Raw genomic sequence first — 21,057 nt, forward strand, 5'->3', positions numbered from 1 at the left:
TCTACAATAGAGCTTCCCTTGTGTGCATCAAACTTCCCAATAGAAATGACTCCATAACAAAAAAGAAAAAAATTAAACTAATCCCCACCAATAAAAGTAGAGTGGATTTATATCAAAGTCAAAGAATTGGAACTATCAAGTATATTCGTGATGGATACGGCAAACATTAAGTATTACATATGTGAAGTTTCGTGTTCCCGTGTTGCACAATATGTTATGCACAAGTTGATAGTTTCATTTAATTTCGAAGGCTCACTGCCTTCATTCACTAAGGGTACGGCATCTGGAGCAGAGATCTCTCTTCTTTATTTGGAAAACAAAAAAACTATCCAATTGTGCAATGTGGAAACATGAAACTTCATGCATATGAAGTATATATTTCATAATATCAGTTTATAAAAGAGCTCTAACATGGACATAACACATTTCTGGACCCATGTTCACATCATATAGATGTGAGGAATGTTTCCCTAGAGTTTTCACATGCTTTTTAGTTAAATCTTATATACACACTACACAATCAATTTTAACTGTCCGAACATAGAAAAATATAAAATTTTCCTCGATTTTACATTTTCCCGCATTTCAAGTTCCTTCAGCTTTGTCCTCTGAAAAACTTGAAATCAAGGTTCCACTGTATATGCTTCTTTTCATGCCAGTACAATATCAGCTCAAATTACACAATATTGGCCAACATTTGTTGCTTAACCTTTAGCCACCTGAGCCTCTTTCGAATGTATCCCCCTTGCTGCCAGAGCAGATTTTCAGCAAAATACAGTTTTATAAAAATGACTAGATCGGACGCTAATTGCCGTAGACAGACAAATGATATATCGTTTTACTTGAAATGAACCATAGATTCGAACTATATAATATTAATGCACATTCGGCGTATATATGGAGGGTGGGGGTGGAAACTGAAAATTCCAAAATTTTTGAAGAGAAAAAAGTTACTTTTTAGCAATGACAAGCATACATTAATGAGCCTGCAAATGCTTGACTTTTGACTCACTATCTTTTTTTACAGTTAAGAGGGGAAAGAAAATTCACGAAATGTGTAATAAATTCTAAAAATACATACTTACTGGATATGATTCTATAGGTTTTGTCTCCATGTGGAGATCCCACACTTTCACAGATAAATAATCCCTAGAGATCATATAGCGACCCGAATTGGAGAGCTTTACATCTGAAATACTAGAAATTATTTCCGAGAAGAAACTTCGATTTGTTGGATCTTCAGGTTCTTCAAACACTGCAAAAGAAGAGAGAAAAATCAATTATTCATGTCTCAAGTACAACTCAGCAGTAACCTCACTAAGCGACAAATCTATTCAACTAGAGATTATATTAATTCATGTTTAGTTTTGTGTGAAGTTCAGTTCAATTTATAACCAGGACTAAACCTAAACTTTAAAGTGAAATATTAACTGCTAAGTGTCCCTACCAGAAACTGAACCTGAGAATTAATTACTAGTCAATAGCATGGACGTGACACTATGGATAAGTCCAATTAACAAGGCAAGCTAATGAAAAACAACTACTGTTGCTAACATGCAGAGAAGTATCACATAGCATTAACGCAAAGAGTGACAGTTTCACATCACATGTGTATTTCAATATCGTCAAAATGGGCACTGCTAATACACATTAAAAAAGGCTATACAAGAGAGAGTGAATTTCTCCCCAAGTTGCAAGTGGAAGCAGTTTTTCAAGTTGTTTATTAAGGTAGATACGATGTTTGAAAAATATGAATAAAAATTTTCAGAATCCCATGCATTCCTTATGAAGGAAAAATGCAACTACTTCAAGTTAAGGCTAAACAAATGGTTTTAGACTTTTCTGATGGCAAATAAAATCTTCAAGTGTCCTCCTTCCATTCATACCCTCGGAAGTTTGACATTCCCACGACAAAATAATACTCCCATAAGCATTATGCTAAGTTTTCTCCCCCTCCTAAAAAAAATCCAGCCCACAATCTTTTTCTCCTGCTCCCCACAGGGAAAGGTTAGCAGGGATGGGGCAGTTTAGTCTTTCCAGTTTGTGTGGCTGAACACAAACTTCTCCTCGTGGCCTTCACTACTGACATGAATTACTGGCAGTTTGTTGTTTGAAGATAGAATGCTATGGAGGTATGAACATCATGACAATGCAAGTACTTTTGTCTTTAAATTACTTTTAACCTTTTATCATGCTTAAGTTCACCTGAAACCACATGATTTATTGGTTAACCCTATGGGGAAGCACAGGCATGAGCCATCAAAGAGTACAAGTTCCACCCAAAAACATAGTTTGCATGGAGGAGTCAATCATACTCGTTTGTTAGCCTGGTGACATATCCATTTTTGAGACAGTACTTCCTTACACTTTGTGCTGGAGAAAATCTATTTTCTGTTTACTATTATACAAGGTGCATTTCACTGTATCATCGCACCAGTGCAGGATCTTTGGACACAAGTTCATTTGTTTTGAGTATTGCGTCCACTTTATGCACATATAGGCTACTGATGACATTGCCACTGTGTCATCTGGGAGGTGCTTGTAGTGGTCACACACAAGAGTACTCCAAGTGCAAATTCCTAGCTGGAGGGGAGAGGGGTACTTGGTGGAGTTCTTGAGGATGAATCCGGATTGCTTGTATGGTTTAGCATGGAGCAAATGATGCAGATGGGAGATGCTTATACAAATTATCCTCCTGTTTCCTTGCACTTCAAGCACTGCATATATATCCACTTCATTTTCTATGTAGTTACCACTATTTTCCAAGCCCTTCTGGTTCTGTGGGACAAGGTTTTGAATACCTATGCATAAAATTTTGCCTAGTTGACGTGGACTTTTCACTTTCTGTTCCTCTGGCATGGCCGTGATGCTTCCTCTTGCCACGCATCGGGATTTTGGTGCTGCCGGTTCCCAGTCTGCATCCGTGCGAAGGTGCTAGTTATCACAAGCTGCCAGACAGGTGGCGAAATTGATAGTGAACAAAAACTGCACGGAAAATTAAACATGAACTTATTCTCCACGTAACCGCAAAACAAACACATTTTAAAAGATTTTATTGTCACTATTGACATACTTTAGCTTTACTCATTATTGTCGGTCCCTAAAATGTGCACAATTCACGGCAAATTTCGGCTCATTTTGCATTAAGAATCTAAATACCGACTGACAACTTCACACCATGGTTAATCGCTAACATCAAACTGGTGAATGAATGGCCACTGTTTTTTGACTACTTGCAACTGCACACATGAAATTCAACTTTCAGTCACCACTTCTTAGAACCAATCAGCCTTTACTTTTGAAATGCACCTCTTACACAAAAATTTCTGAAACACCATCTAACAAGAAAGGATGTGCTGTTGTAATCTTAAAAATAAAATTATTCAAATCATTGTTCATTTAACAAGATTACTCACATTTTGCATGCCTATCGCAGAGTGCTGCTGCCCTCATGTCGCACAGCCTGATGGTTCCTTTACTACTGCTATACACAAATAAATTGCATTCTACAGGATGGAACTCGGCAGCAGTTATTACTTCTGTCAATTCTTCCATATTAGTAGGTTTGATATCTACAATATCTGTGATACGATAAGGAAAGTACACTCCAATTTACCACAATCAACTGTGAAAAACACAAAAATTTCATGAGTGAATCAAATTTGTAAAAAAATTTGGAATATCCGAGTACCATTGACATTTGATTTTATGTATTTCAGGGGATCAAGGTGAAAACGTAAAATGCAGGAGAATGTAAAGTCTTATAGCATTTTGCGTTACTGGAACCATGAAGATTTGGCTAATGTAGGAAAATGTAAAAGTGGGGATCCACTGTAGTTGTCATTTATCTTCAAATACATAAATTACTCAAAATGTTAAGAGCCATGTCAATTAAATGTATGCCAAAACTTAAGTTTTGCATGTTGTGTAGAAATTTCATAGTTGATCTGTTGTTATATTTTGCAGCACAAAAAAAAACTTTATTTTTACGATTTGAATCCATTGATCCTTCCACTGATCTTTGCAGTTGACAACATGGTATGCCAAAGACGTGTACTAGAGTCCTGTGAATGCATTTTCACTAATATCTACTTCGTGCACAGTGCACACACAAATTCCCGTTCTATCCATTAAAAAAATACAAGGGAGACAAATGCATCCTTAGAGCATAAATATGAAATTACATCAATAGAGAGAGTGCGTCTGGGTTGATGGTTGATACATGCACCCAGCCAAATGGTGTAAGCAGTCCCAGCTGCTGAGATTGTTTTTTTTTTTTTACTTTGCCTTTTGTGCAACTTTTGGCTAATTTGCAAAGATGGGGATGAGTGATGACATGCGGACACTCACAAACATCCATGCCCACACAGAGATTCGAACCCGGAACCCCTGGCATCATAGCACAATGTGCTAACCACTCCACCACAGGGGCAGACTCAGTCTCAGGTTCGATCACCAGAACTGAGCTAGCAGTGCGAGGCAACTGGAGAGCTAGTTAAATGCAACAGTACATACTTGTTTCAAAAGTTAGAAAAATTGTGGGAATGGGACTCGCTGGGCTGACCATGTGTCGCTCAACTAAAAGCTGTGTGGTAGGCCTGACCCTCAAAGGACTGTTGTTCCATGGAGTTTTATGTTATATGTGTGAAAGAAAAATATACTATATTTACTATACTAGGCTTCTTCTCAAACTATTGCAGTTTCTTGTAACAAACTGATTACTAGGGCCACATATTTATGGTGATCAAGATTTCGATACAAAGACTGGACACATTACGGTATCAAATGGAGTACATAAAATATCATTCCAGTGTTTAATTTGAAAACTATACTTATAACACAAAATAAACATTTCCTTTGCAATAGTGCATTTATGTAGTTAACAGAGTATTAAGTTTATTCCTGTGTAAAGAGTCAATTTTGCTTCACACCTTTACAACAGAATTAATCACTTTCCCTTGATTTAGCCTAACTCACATGATAATTCAGACATCAGAAAGTGTTGCGTCTATAAGTAAACTCTAAATCTCTGGTTTGAGGTAATTTTGCATTTTCCAGTTAATTCCATATCATTTTGTTACAGGAAAACACATCCCACACTTTTCAAAAAGTATGAAAAACATTGCAGCATGTTACCATATTTACTCATGTATAATGTGCACTTTTTTCCAAAATTCTTGCCCCCAAAAACTTTAGTGCTTATTATGCACGGAATTATTCAGACAGCCAACATGAAACTGTACAGGGTCGTTCCATGATTTTGGGAAATTTGCATTGATTTTTCATGTTTACAGAACACTATCATGTTATATATATCGTTGTAAAGCTTAAATCCTGCAGTTTCTGAATATGGAAACAGTATTCCATTCAAGATAACGACACTAATGTGAAATGTGGTTGAAATAAGTTCATCACAAAATGAAGGAACGTTCTGATTTTTATGATACTTTCGAAGAAAACATAACGAAAAGATAATAAAAATCAAAATGTATTACTGGACACACAATATTACATACAAGGAGTGCGTAAATTCCTTAATGGAAGAAATCTTGTGCTGCTAACTGCTATTTGGAAGGTCCTAAAACTGCCTTGTATAAATGTTACATTAGTGACTGAAAGAAAAAGTATATATTTTGAAGTTCTTTTAGAAAAAGTAAAGAAGGAATGAGCAAAACCACATATAAAGGTTTGAAGACCATTTCACACAATTTTTCACTTTGTAATGTTCTAAGACATCAAGAAAAGCAGTGCAACTCTGGTGGAATTCGAGCATGCACCTTCCGTGACATGCATATCAGCAGTATTTCTTGGGCAAGAAATAATAGAAAATAACTTCCCGAGCACTGCAAATCCATAACGTAATTTTGATCTTGCTTTCTACTATTACAGAATAAATAAGGTAGTTAAAGAGTGAAAGCTTTGGGATGATAAACACAATGGAGGGGGGGGAGGTGTCGTGTTGGAGACATTGTTTACACAAGAGGATATTTTCCTCTTGGTCCACATAGCAACAGGTGACTCATTGAATAGGAATGATGTTATTCACTCTTGACCAGCATAGCAACAGCTTTACGACCTACAACTAAGAAAGCCATTTCTTGAAACTGGATTGTACTGTGAATTATATACGAGATATAATTTTTTTTGTCACTTTTACCCATCAAAAACCAGGGTGCACATTATACACACAACCACACTATACACACATAAATACGGTATTTCACGAGTCTGCCCAAAACAAAATATGCAAGTCTCTACTTGTTACCCACCTCAGTATAACCTTAAATTCTTGAGCTTTGTATTTCTTTGTAAGGATGCCTTTCATTCCCACAATTCTACAGACAATGAAAGCTCATTACTTTTCTCACATAAAACAAAAGCCTTCCTTCCAGTTATAAAAACAACTTTGTCCTTGAAAAGCTGTACATGTTACGATGCACTTCCAATATATTAACACCTCATATTTACAATTTCCAAAAGATACAAAAGTACAGCAGAAGGGGAAATTTATCAATGAATTATTTACCCAAATACAATTAAAAGGATACTGAAACTTTGATCAGTTATTTCTAAATGCCAGAGATTGATGCGTAGGTCATCTGCTGAGAGGTACGTTTCCTGGTCCGAATTTACACTTATTGAATTGATGTGGTACGTATGTGCATTTGCAAATATTCTTCGAGGTGAGGCTTCTACCATAAGTTCCATAGGTTTGATTACAGGTACCTGAAAGGGGAAACAAAATGGATTAACTCAAAGATTTTACAAAAAAACTAATAATTTAAATCAAATCTATTGCAGAAATCTTCGAATTATTATGCTACAAGTTTTGCAGTAGTTCTTATGTAGTAATTACATTATTCAACCTTAGGAATCTACACAAATTAAGTGTGTCTGCCTGTTAGGTACGAGATCGTCTAATGTTGCCCCTCACCAATGGAGTAGCTGGGGGTAAAAGTGGCTGGAGTGTCATGATGACCACAACACACCCCACACCCCATGAACATCCAAAGCAAAATGCAATTCATGGGCAATTCCTTTTCCACGTAAACTCGATTATTAGGTCCTACGTGATTTGATTGGGAGTTTTTAAGTCCACTTTATGTGCAGAAGGCTATTAGGGATGGAATCCGAACCACTATGTGCCTCCACTGGGTATCGTAACTTGGACCCCTTGCATACAAAGTGATGGCATTATCAGGGAGGCCCTATATTCAGTCCTTATTACTTCAGGTTGAGTGAATCAATCTGTTAAAGAGATTCACATTGACTTCATGCGACTTTACTGCTGCCAGTCAGCATCTGTGATTTAATCCAGATTCCTGTCGATGGCAAGAATGCTCATATACATTAAAACTTCGAGTTTTGTTTTAAGTACACTTTTATGCAGATAGACTAATTGGGACTGAACCTACAGTTTAAAGTGGGATCCAAACCACCATGTGCCTTCATCGGGTATCAAACTCAGGACCCAAAGACTAATTTGTGTGATATATTTACATTAAGGGTGATCGATGATATGAACAATGCAGTAAGTACGAATGCTACTGATCTGTGCGATGGGAGTATAAAGAGTTTTGAAACAGTGCAGAGGTTGTTACATGAAAACTTTGTCCATATTTGCTACTTTCAGGGTGGCTACAAACAAGCAGAAATAAAATTCCCTGACTTTTCCAGGTTTTCCAGGACAAAATTTACATTTTCCCCTGACAATTATAAACCAAATCCATGTTCTCGCAAATGGAAATAAGAAAGTCATACAGATCCAGGTATGTATTGTATAAAGTACCCATATTAGCTTCCAAGACATTTACTTCATTCCCCTATGATTTGCATTCAAACTGCAAATTGTGAATTTTGAAAATTGTTACAATTAACAAGCTAGGAAGGGATTACGGGATTTTTTTATATACAGTCAGTTTTCAATAAAATATTTGATCATTTTTAAAATCACGACTAAATGAGAATAGTGTGAAGTATGATTGATGAAAAAAGGAATTTTGTAATTTATCAATCTCCTTAGCCTTTCTCGTTATTATAAGTTGATATTTCCACTGAGGTTTGGAACCCTCTGCTTGAAAGAACTATGAGTGCAGATTTATTTTTTGATGCATAAACCTACTTCTTTCTTATCTATGAAGCAAACAACTTAACTCTTGCACATAAGTGAAACAATTGATCCGTACAAAACAAAGTGTCATTTCCTTCATTATCAATGGGATGTCTCCTTCAGTACAAACATTCACAGCATATTCACGTGAAATACTGTGAAACTGACTACATGCAGTTTATACCATTATTGCTGGCAAAAAAGGTATATAGGGACGTATGAAAAATTTAATGCAAGCAATTTAAAGGAGAGAATACTTCGTTGTACAGGTGCCTGATTTAGCTAATCAAATATACTGTTGGACAAAAAAAAACCGGACACCTTCATATTTGACATCTGGATTGAATTTTTGTTTTTGGTGGTTTTCTGTAACTTTCGTTTTTGTTCTAATTTAACTTGACAATAAATTTTAATTTGTTTTGTGTTGAATATATTCAGGTTTTCTTATTTCCAACAATCAAGATTGTTGCATGCTCAGAATCCGGCTAGAGCCATCAGCAATTGTGTGAGATGTACAGGCCAGATGTTGTGAGCAATAATATGGTCAGACGATGGTGCAGACAATTCATGGAAGGACAATCCAACGTGCACGAGTCCATACAGCTGAGAACATGTCGGCTCTTTACCACAGTCCCGGCTTTGCATGGACCGACTTTCATCTTTTTGTTCAGCTGAAGAGGTTTCTGGCAGGACAAGGTTTTGACAGTTACACTGTAGTACAAATAGTTCCAGTCTTTGCTGTGAGACACATATGCCATGGCATACAAAATTTAGTGCCATGCTACGAAAACTGGCAGAACAACGGTAGTGATTATGCCGAAAATTAGGTTAGGAGTCACTAATGCAATAAATTACTACTGATATTCTTCTTTATTTATGCTTAATCGGTATACCCAAAATTATACCTTCATGGTGTTTTTAAACTACAGTTTTCAATTGTAGGTCACATGGACTACACATGTTCGTGAGAGTTTGATACCTTGGAAGCTATTTTCCGTAACCCCCTTTTTTAATTTTAAGGTAAGGGGATTTTTCCCTGTATATACTGAAGGGTACAAAATAGCAACGCACCCAAAAAATTTAAATCAATCTCACGTGACAGATACAGATATATTATGTCACCAAAAATTGGCATTATCTTAGACTTCTTTATTGATAAGTTTCTCAAAATTCGAGTTTTTATTTTAGAACATTTTTCTGCCAAATATACCAAAAATTATACAAGTTTCCATTGTGCTTTTTAAACTATTATTTTAAATTGTAGGTCACATTGTAAGTATTTTTGTGATAGTTTATATGTTGGAACCAATTTTTGAGGAAGTTATTTTCCATTATTTCTAGCTCGATAAATGCCGATGTTACGACTCCCGCGTGGCGGTAGGTGAGCACTCTATCTCCCCTAAAATTGCACCACTTCTCACGACAAATACTGACGATTCGGCTCCGTGCTACGGTAGATACACACTATCTCCTGTCAGAACCCCCCCCCCCCCCCAACTTTGCTCTGTGATACAAATTGTTCCGATAGAAGTTGAAAAAATTATGGGAAATATGCGATTTTATGTGGCTGTCGGAATTATTCCATGTATAACATCCATTATACTTTTCTCTTGGATAAAATGTTGGCACAAATATGGCATATTTTATTTTTTAAGCCTAAAAAAAAGACAAGAATGTTGGATTTTGCTGTATTTTTCATTGTTAAAGCACATTTCTTTAAATTCATGAGAAATACCAGCAATTCACATTTTATGCCAAATTTGGTTATTTCGCTATTTTGGACGGGTGAAAAATATGTCCAGACATCACTGCACATTCATAAACACTACTTCGCAGCAATTAAGATTTTTCCCTGTTATCGCGTGAGAAAAATCAAGGTCCCTACCAATTGGAACTTACTTTCTGGATGCCCCTCGTATAAATCAGTAGATGAAACGTGAAAATTTTGCAGGGCTGGCAGACAAATGATTCGAGTAATTATATTAAAATATTTATTATTTGTATTTTATTTCATAACATTGGACAATAACTTCAGTCAGCGACAGATTAATAACCATCTCTCACAAGTTTAAACAGACAGGACAGAGGGGGTCGTGAATTGCAATGGGAGTGTTGAAGCTGGGAGTATGCACTGTCAAATTTGTATAACATTTACCAATACTGGTTTCTGTCACTTTTTCGTGATATTATTCAACATATATGTCCCGATTTGCTGGTTTCTTCTTGATATCGAAGAATAGTGTAATGTCATTGTAAATGTATGTTAACTTGTGCCAAAGCTGTATTACACCTTGTGACGTTTTTCAACGCAGAACTGTAATAATAAAATATTACGTTAATTTATCGCATGAAAAAGCCTCACATTTCCCTCATATCTTCGGTACGCCGTGCGTCAGCCTGTTATTGAGGATTAGTTGATCGATTGACCGCAAGAGGCCCTCAGTGGTAAATTCTTTTTTTGTGCGATCACGATCGAAAGAAAAGGTCAGTTCCCGATCCGGCGATACAGTTGCAGAGGAGTAGCAAGAGCCGGCCTCGACTTGTGTGGGAGAACAGGAACTCTTATGGCTAGACATACCTCATTACCCTTCGATGATCTTCCGTAGTAGTGTTGATCGATCGCTACAAGAAGCTGACCTGTTTTCGCAGTGCGTGCGAGCAATACGCGAAAAAGTTGGTGTGTTGGAGGAACGGCAGCAAGTAACGACGATGACTACACGAAGCATTTTTGACCATTGGCCGTTTTGATCGTCGTTTCTTTCACGGACATAGCGGGACCTGAAGCTACGAAGATGCTATTTGACAATCTCAAGAAGGAAGTATAGAAGCAGCAGGACAGGATACATTGGATGTACGTGGACAGGACCTTTGGAAAGGCCTCATTTGGTTCTCCAGTCGCCACCATCGATAAGCCACGCAATCTGATTGTTCCATTTTTTGAGGTATGTACTTTTGCAACCATTACGTAGTGAACTGTGAAGTGTCTCCCAACAAATGTACGTGTTACTCAGCAACAAACCGCAAGTTGGAATATTAAGTGGAATGTCAAAAATAAGGGAACTCAAATTGAAAGCATTTTTAGTGGTATTCTCCCCAACTTTTACTTCGTCGTCGCGATTGCACTGATAGGACATGACGTGACATGACTTTTGGTTCATTCTTTCTATATGCAAGGCAGGCGCTGACCAGAATTAATTGGGCACAAAAAAAGGGAGGGGAATACAATTATGTAATTTCTGTTGGCACTCTTATGCATAAATAAGCACTTTACGCATTTTTGACGAAACTTATAAGAGCATCAAAAAAGGGGGGGGTCTTTTTTCCCAAGAAATGTAGTGTTCCTACAAAAGCCAATGATTGATCTTTATAACTTAACAGTTTCTTGCATACATTATATATATATATATATGTATATGTTATTCGTTTAACTAATTTATTATATTACTACTGGGGAATGTTAAAACTTTTGAACACTTGTTGAATTCATCAAAAGAAAGAAATGTCGTAGTTATATGGATGTATTTGTTATTGATGAGAAAAATATTAACCATTCTGCGTTGCGCGGTTAATGTAATAAATTTGACCACGCGTCACAAACTATATCTTGTAGTGCATGTTTGTCTGTCACAAAAAAACTGTACCTTAGATTAGAAATTGGGCAAAATGAGGTTGTGGTTGTTCGAATATGGAATTGTGGCAAAATTTATGTTTTAATTCAAGGTTTAACGTTGTTACAAAAGAGAAGGGGGGGGGGGGCAAGTCTTTGACATCAGTACGAAGGAACCGCTTTGTTTAACGTGCCGCATTGTCCCAATTTAATTGGTTCTCACTCGAGACTGAGGTAACTGTACAAAATACGTGTCATTAACCTCAAACAACGACTTTTGTAACTGTTAGGTTGGGTACGTGTAATTTGTCTCCACGGACTCTCTGCGCGTCTTCCCCCATTTATGCTATTTAATTGAGCACCCACCTAACTAGTTACAAAGTTCCTGGTACCAGAGCTGGTTGTACCTTATTTTTTTTTGGCTAAAGGATGAATTAATTAGGCTTAATTTTGGAAAAAAAAATTTCCCCTTATTTTGAAACTTTGGTTGTAACATCACAGCAACCCCCCCCCCCTCCCCCAATTTTTTTTCCGGAATTTTGATTTCATCTTTGGTGTTTCGAACTTCATTGTTGCTAGTTTTTCCTTTTGGCTAGAAAAAAAAAAAAGAATTCGAAACTTCATAGGATTCTTACTACACCATATTCTCATGTTGCAATTGAGAAACTTTATCGTATGTATGTTAGTCCTGATTAATCTTTTCTTCTGGTTCTTTTTCATTTGGAATTTGGGACATTCCCACCGTGCGCTCCACATAATGTCAGTTCCCCTTCATGATCGATCGCGTGAGTCGCCACCTTTTCCATTGCCACCTGTGAATATACAACCTTCTCCCTTTTTGCATTCTCCAACTTTTGTTACCCCCAGCCTATTCATATATTACCAACCAGATTAGATATTCAGCTGCAGTAGACCTTTTACAGGCTTTACCGTACTGCCGACGTTGTCCCTCTCCAAACAACTACAATACTCGGGACCCATGAGTTACAAACAGTGACAGGTACATTTGGCAATAAGAATGTTGGGCTGTATTAGTACTGTTATGTGTATATTAGAATATTAAGGATTTAATTGTGGATTTTTTGTATAATGTATTTTTTTCATTATGTAGAGGTGTTCCCTTATGTTCATTGTTGGAACACTGTTATAACATATAGCCATCTGTAAATATGCTCATTTAGGGATGATTTATTTTTGCATACCAAATATTAAATTCTTTCTGTAAAACTTTTTTTGATCTCACTTCTCGTAAATTTTTGAGGATATGTCTATGGTTGGCTGTTTTAAACAAAACAAAATTGTAATGGTGCTCTTATCTCCTTTTGTATTCCCTTCCTTCATGTTTCCTCTTTTCTTTCCTATTTTTCCTTCTAATTTGCGGTTTTCTTTATTTTCATGGTTTACGAGGAAACCTACAAAAATTACATACCACCTCGGAATTCAGGAAATGAGGCATCACCTGGGATGGCCAGCCTATCCTCTACGTAATAAAATAGTGATCTTACGTGTTCTCTGGAATACTTCTACATACTAGTGTACATCCCGAGTGCTTCCTTGTTAGCTCCCTCCCAAACACAAGTGCAACGCAACCAGGTATACTATCATCTTATTCTATACAGTACAAATTCATACGCCTCAACCAATGAACATTCTAGACTATTTATAGGCATATACGGGTAAAAAACAAAAAAAAACCTTTTGGAATGGTCATGTTATGTCTTTTCATGTTTTGTAATCGTCCAGTGTTTCATATTTCATGTTCATTTTCATTTCAGATTGCAATCGCTTCATTCATGTCCATTTTTAAAATCACATTAATTGTAATTATTACTCATCCCCATTTATTATGTTTCACTTTTATGGGATGTTTACGGTATATTTATTTATTATGATATTGGCTATTGAATTATCAGACTGTAACAAGTTCTTTGGGAGGAATATTTTTGAGTCATTACCTATGTAACATGCCATTATGTGTACTTGGCTTATCTATTTCGATGTTCATCGGTTTTTCCCAAACCAACAAAAAAAAAATGTCATGAAGTGCTCTCATTATATTTATCTAATTTATTCGTTACGGGTTTCATTATATTTATGGTGCTCTGGGTTTAGTAAATGCTATTTTGCTTGATTAAGTGCCTTGCTAGGGAGGTCCTTCTTTGTGCTAGTAGGGGGAGTTTGTGACGTTTTTCCATGCAGAACTGTAATAATAAAATATTACGTTAATTTATCGCGTGAAAAAGCCTCACATTTCCCTCATATCTTCGGTACGCCGTGCGTCAGCCTGTTATTGAGGATTAGTTGATCGATTGACCGCTAGAGGCCCTCAGTGGTAAATTCTTTTTTTGTGCGATCACGATCGAAAGAAAAGGTCAGTTCCCGATCCGGCGATACAGTTGCAGAGGAGTAGCAAGAGCCAACCTCGACTTGTGTGGGAGAACAGGAACTCGTATGGCTAGACATACCTCATTACCCTTCGATGATCTTCGGTAGTAGTGGGCTACCATTGTTGATCGATCGCTACAAGAAGCTGACCTGTTTTCGCAGTGCATGCGAGCAATACGCGAAATAGTTGGTGTGTTGGAGGAACGGCAGCAAGTAACGACGATGACTACACGAAGCATTTTTGACCATTGGCCATTTTGATCGTCGTTTCTTTCACGGACGTAGCGGGACCTGAAGCTACGAAGATGCTATTGGACAATCTCAAGAAGGAAGTATAGAAGCAGCAGGACAGGATACATTGGATGTACGTGGACAGGACCTTTGGAAAGGCCTCATTTGGTTCTCCAGTCGCCACCATCGATAAGCCACGCAATCTGATTGTTCCATTTTTTGAGGTATGTACTTTTGCAACCATTACGTAGTGAACTGTGAAGTGTCTCCCAACAAATGTACGTGTTACTCGGCAACAAACCGCGAGTTGGAATATTAAGTGGAATGTCAAAAAAAAAGGGAACTCAAATTGAAAGCATTTTTAGTGGTATTCTCCCCAACTTTTACTTCGTCGTCGCGATTGCACTGATAGGACGTGACGTGACATGACTTTTGGTTCATTCTTTCTATATGCAAGGCAGGCGCTGACCAGAATTAATTGGGCACAAAAAAAGGGAGGGGAATACAATTATGTAATTTCCGTTGGCACTCTTATGCATAAATAAGCACTTTACGCATTTTTGACGAAACGTATAAGAGCATCAAAAAAGGGGGGTCTTTTTTCCCAAGAAATGTAGTGTTCCTACAAAAGCCAATGATTGATCTTTATAACTTTTAACAGTTTCTTGCATACGTTATGTATATATATATATATGTATATGTTATTCGTTTAACTAATTTATTATATTACTACTGGGGAATGTTAAAACTTTTGAACACTTGTTGAATTCATCAAAAGAAAGAAATGTTGTAGTTATATGGATGTATTTGTTATTGATGAGAAAAAATATTAACCATTCTGCATTGCGCGGTTAATATAATAAATTTGCCCACGCATCACAAACTATATCTTGTAGTGCATGTTTGTCTGTCACACAAAAAAACTGTACCTTAGATTAGAAATTGGGCAAAATGAGGTTGTGGTTGTTCGAATATGGAATCGTGGCAAAATTTATGTTTTAATTCAAGGTTTAACGTTGTTACAAAAGAGAAAGGGGGGGGCAAGTCTTTGACATCAGTACGAAGGAACCGCTTTGTTTAACGTGTCGCATTGTCCCGATTTAATTGGTTCTCACTCGAGACTGAGGTAACTACAAAATACGTGTCAACCTCAAACAACGACTTTTGTAACTGTTAGGTTGGGTACGTGTAATTTGTCTCCATGGCCTCTATGCGCATCTTCCCCCATTTTTGCTATTTAATTGAGCACCCACCTAACTAGTTACAACCTGGATGATGAAAGAAAACCTTCGTATGCATTGCTACATTAAAATAAGGTTAAATTAACCAGAAGAGTAATAATATTCCAGCAGCATATTTGCAGTGGTGCAGCAGACTAATAAGGCTGTTTATGCATGCGAATTTTGTTGGATGTTCCATCCGACAAACATCGTAAACGACACAAAATGTCATACTAGGACATCCAAGAAACATCTGATTCACAAAATAGCAATGCATGCCATTTTTGTCGGATGTCTCAGTATAACAAATATCGAAATGCTACGTTCGTCAAAAAATGCATGCACAAACCAAAAAAGAATCTTCAATGAAATGTGGTACCACACCAGACAAACTCTGATATACAAGGCTCTGTTTATGCATGCGATTCTTGTCAGATGTTGCACTCTGAAGACATCCAAAAAAAATCAATTCCACAAGAGTGCCATGATTGGGATTTTTGCTGCATGTTGTAGTGAGACATTTTGTTGAAGTTCAACATTATAAAAAATAAAAAAAAATAAAAAAAAAGTTAAAAAACTTACGTGAGTGAGTATAAAAGTTTTGCAGACGACGTTTCACGAAGCTACGCTTCGCTTCTTCAGGTCACTTATCAGTATTTAAAATACTTCGTCAAGAACATAAGAAATCCAGGATTAGGTTAAAAGGGGGTGATAGGATATGGAATTAAAAATACCATGTAGGCTACGAAATAAATCTAAATGATTAGTGCCCGTACTACCATATTGAAGGATTGGCTGTAGTAGCATACAAATGCTACATTCCTTCCAATGAAAACTCCACAGACTCAGAAGCAGCACGGGCCACTTCCGGCGTGACATGGAATTTAACAGATTCACTCCTATTATTTCCCCATCGCTTAAACATGTGAATCCAGGCTTCGTTCAGGTTACCGTCGTCTCTAATTTTTTCCCTCTATCAACACAAATATTTGCGGCCTCGTGAACGTTCAAATCAGGTTGTTTATGTACCCTTTTTACAACTTCTCTTTTATCAACCGTATGGTTAAATTCTAAAATATGTTCAGAAAGCCCGGTTTTCGGGGATAGTTCCCTGATATCCTTGTCATGCTCGTCCCAACGGGTTCCCATGCTTCTTCCAGTTTGTCCAATGTACGCTTTATTACAGGAACAGGTAATCTTATATACGCCCTTCTCGTCTCTGACATCTTTTCGCCCTTTTCCATCCTTTTTATATTCAGTAAAAAATTTCTCGATATTTCGGGGAGCTCTCATTCCCCCTTTTATCCTGAAGCCTTTTAGAATTTTGTCAAACTTTTCGGATACCCCTTTTACATACGGGATGCCGACGTATTTGTATACTATTTCCCCTACCTCGTTATTCTTACTTATCCCCTTCTTTCTACCTTCATTATTCAAGACTTTAAGAGCCCCCCTCTTTATTCTCCTCATTTCCTCTACTTTATAACCGTTTCTTAACCCTACCCTCATAATCCAATTTTCTTCTTTCTCTCTCTCCTCCCTACAATTACAAAGTCTCCCAGCCCGAATGTAGAAGTTCATGTATATATTATTCTTAATTCTTTTTGAGTGTTCAGAATCTCTGTGGATAAATCTGTCCCCTGCTAACTTTTTGTGGTAAACCCCGGTTCGAACACTGCCATTAACCCGTTCAATCCTCAAATCCAAGTAGTTGATTACTCCTTCATTTTCTACCTCACATGTGAATTTTATTCTATCGTCCTGTCCTCCCATAATTTCGAAAATACAATCCAATTTTTCTTTTTTCCCGATAATCAAGATGTCATCAACATATCTACAAAAATATTTGATATCATTGTTAACCTCACTCAGTGAACCTTTCTCAAGGTAATGGAGGAATATGCTGGAAACTATTCCCGAAACAGGGTTGCCCATAGCCAGTCCCTGAATCTGCCTATAAATTTTTCCATTGAAACAGAAATAATTATATCCTGATACTAAATGAAACCACCGAACGAACTCCCAGGCTGTCACAACATCAATTCCTTTATCCATAACCCATCTCTGAAGACAATCTGCGGCTTTATCTCGAGGAACGCTAGGATACAAATTAACGACATCAAAGCTACGAATTTCATCCTCCTCGTCTAGGTTTATCCCCTCCAATCTCTTCTTCACTTCCCATGAATTCTCAACACTGAATTCGGTCTTTCCTCCAACCTCCCTTAGCCTCTCTACTAATATTTTCGCTAGTTTATACCCTGGATGAGAATACATGGGTATAATCGGTCTCAACGGGATCCCTTCCTTATGTGTTTTCGGAATACCGAAAGCGATAGGAAGTTCACCCTTCTTACAATGTTCAATAAGTTTCTTCTTTTCTGATCGCGGAAGAGTCAAACTGGTTTCTATCCCCTTCTTAACTACACTGAATTTCAATGGAAAAAAAAATACGCAACCCCCAAATTTCAATGGAAAAAAAAACAACATAAAAATCTGAGTTTGCCCCCCTCTTCTCCCACTATTTTGGGGAGAAGGCTCGAACTTTAGTTTTCTTTTCAAAGAATGGGCATTTCTCAAGAGAATGAAACATGTTTCATGTTCTCGGGTGCCATACAAGTTGAAAAATAAGCCAAAATGTGATATTTTTTTACGAAAAATAAGTAATTTGCATTTTTGGAGGAAAAATTGTTATAACTCTGGCACTATGGGAGCAATCTATTTCGGATAAGTTTTGTTTTGCAGGTAAAACATCAGAGCATGCAACCGTGTACAATTCAGAATGCCAAACCAAGGAAGGAGGTTTGGTGGCCGCGACCCCTGAATTTCAATGGAAAAAAAAACCATAAAAATCTGGAGTTTGCCTCCTCTTCTCCCACTATCTTGGGGAGAAGGCGCAAACCTTAGTATTCTTTTCAAAGAATGGACATTTCCAAAGAGAATGAAACATGTTTCATTATGACGGTTTGGAGTCATAATTCCCTTGTTCATACTTAACCTATAGAGATTGTTCGTCCATTTAATGAATGCACATAGTGGTTTGTAGAATTCACGAGAGATGGTGCCAGCACGCAGAACATAACTGCGTTAGATGATTTGTTTTTACTTCCGGAACAGAATCGAAGTAAATTGTTTGATTAAGACAAATTTCGTATATTCGTTCATAAGAATTTGTTAATAGTTATTATTGATCCCACGCATCATTGTTGTACTCATTTTGCAACTTCTTTGTTAACATTGCTTTGGTTGTGATTAAATTTTAAACAATCTGCCAGATGCGAGTCTGCGGTGATGGACAGCTCGGTAGACCATTGCATGAAAGTTGCGCTGCTGATGCTACACCTTTATTAAAAAAGCATATCTAGGAATGAAGGTCCAAGTGTTCTTTATAATTTAAGTTTGAAAACACGATGGAACGTGTGTTTGGTTTAACAAGTAATTCCTTGGTTCATGTGTTCAAGAAATTTTAATCGATCCTGCGCCGATGTTCGATTGGAGATGGAAGTTATCGATTTCGGTGCGCGGTGATCGAAAAGGACTTCCGGTTGAAAAATGGAGTGATGAAAGAGAAGACACTGCAGTTAAGGAAATCGTCATTGTTTCCAGTTGTTTCTGTATGAATCCGACGTCTGCTGTTATGATAAAACGGCGGATGAAAGCATGGAGTAGAAGTACAACGCAGAAAAACGTTGGAGGTGAGTCGAACTCTCGGCTCCCAGAGAGGAAAAGAGTGGACTCGTGCATGCCGGGTTCTTCGTTCCCGAGCCACAAGGTAAGGAAACTAAATTTCCTTAAGTGACGTTGAGAAGAAGAAAATTCTCGCAAATCGTGGTGCCTACGGATACGCAAAGTTCGTTAAAGAGATAGCTATCTCGCGTGTGTTGTAACTTATGTGACATGGTACTAGCACTCGCTACGAACCATGCGGTAATTACAAAATGGCCGTCGATGCCATGTCAGAAAAAGGTTGTGTGCACACATAAAACGAACTATTCTCATTTGAGAAACGTATAGTACATGCCAAAATAAATTAGGAACATGTTCAAGGATTAGTTTTACGTCTATTCTATGAAACAATATGGGCTTTTGTAACCAACTTTATGTAACATAAAATGTGCATGCTAACACTCATGTGTCACGGGTCAATGTAAAAGACATATTGGAAACATTTTTTTTTTTTGTTAAGAGAAAACGCTTGGTAAAAGGATTCGATCGTTAGCTCATTTTGAAAAGCAGCTCTTTATTTCTATTTCTTTAAAAATTAATGTAATATTTATAATATTATGGTTGTTGGAAACGATCATGTAACCGTCCATACACGTTGGGTAAAAGTTTAAATTGGAAGGTAGTCTAACTGTGTTATATGTGTATGTGTCCAAACGTCGAATTAGTTCAGACTGGATGATGTAAAATTAAATGTTTTAATGTACTGAACTTACACACTAAACAATGGTCACTATTTTCTTTTTTTATTCCCTCATTTTTTATATATACACAACAGTTTGAATGATCTTTAAGATTTAAGATCACACTACAGAATTTTGCGAGTAAACATTTCGTTTCTTGTAATAAACGTAAGCTTAATTTAACGTTCATGTGTTATAATTTCAACTGTTTGCAAATGAACTGTTCTATGTCAACAATAACACATAATTATGTATACTAATCGAGATATTCCTTTTCAGTGCAGGGACCTTCATGTGCATACTGATTGGGATTTGTCTTTGATATATTGTGGGGGTGGATCTGGTGAATTTACTATTAAAATTGAGTCATGTTTCTATGTCTCTATTAAAATAAGTGAGTATGTACGGAGGCTATTCAGTAAATTGCAGAAAAAGGGTGGAAATTTTTGTTGTGACTTGGACACCTGACATACATTAAAAATTTCTGGGGACCCAAAAATACTGTTTGCTGGAAAATGTTGATGGATATCCTGGTATACCAAAATTAGGCACAGGGTGTTCTAAAAGTTGAGTGACCAAACTTTGAATTTAATTTATTTGTTTGTACAAGTTTGAATAATAATATATATACTATTCTTTTCATTGCAAGTCAAAGTACTGTGAAACTCCAAACAGCGTATCCAGCATCATCATACGGTTGTCATATGAAAATCTGATTGAGTCGAAATTTTGTGAAACTTGGGTGATTTTAGTTGGTTGAGGATTGATAGGGTATTCATATATGAAGGTGTGGGCTACCGCGCCAGGGGCGTACCGTTTTATCATATTCCTGGATGCCATACAAGTTCAATAATGAGCCAAAATGTGAAACTCTGTTCGGAAATGTGGCATGGATATGTTGCGGAGGGGGGAGGTTGGTCATCAATGTGAATTTCCCAGGTTTGCTCCAGACCTGTGTCAGAGTTTCCACCCAAACATAAGAGTATGAAGGTCCAAAAAGCACATTCATTTCGTAATCAGCATCATGATACCATATGGTATTATCAGGGCAGTACGACCTTATTCTGATGATACCATATGGTATTATCGGGAGAGTAA

General features: G+C 37.1%; 1 protein-coding gene across 4 annotated transcripts in view; it reads right to left on the reverse strand.

Annotated features, from left to right (window-relative positions):
* The window catches only part of tws (protein phosphatase 2 regulatory subunit tws), a 241,570-nt gene that overhangs the window by 16,033 nt on the left and 204,480 nt on the right, over positions 1-21,057 (reverse strand). For all 4 annotated transcript variants that reach the window (XM_083140840.1, XM_083140836.1, XM_083140838.1 and 1 more), the window contains 3 exons: positions 6,549-6,726; positions 3,417-3,581; positions 1,086-1,255 (listed from right to left, as the gene is read on the reverse strand). In XM_083140840.1, the coding sequence (XP_082996966.1) occupies positions 1,086-1,255; positions 3,417-3,581; positions 6,549-6,726 (513 nt within the window). The remainder of the gene's footprint in view (positions 1-1,085; positions 1,256-3,416; positions 3,582-6,548; positions 6,727-21,057) is intronic.

This window comes from Lepisma saccharinum, chromosome 19 (assembly GCF_977018435.1).
Source record: "Lepisma saccharinum chromosome 19, izLepSacc3.1, whole genome shotgun sequence".
NCBI classification, from domain to species: Eukaryota; Metazoa; Arthropoda; class Insecta; order Zygentoma; family Lepismatidae; genus Lepisma; species Lepisma saccharinum.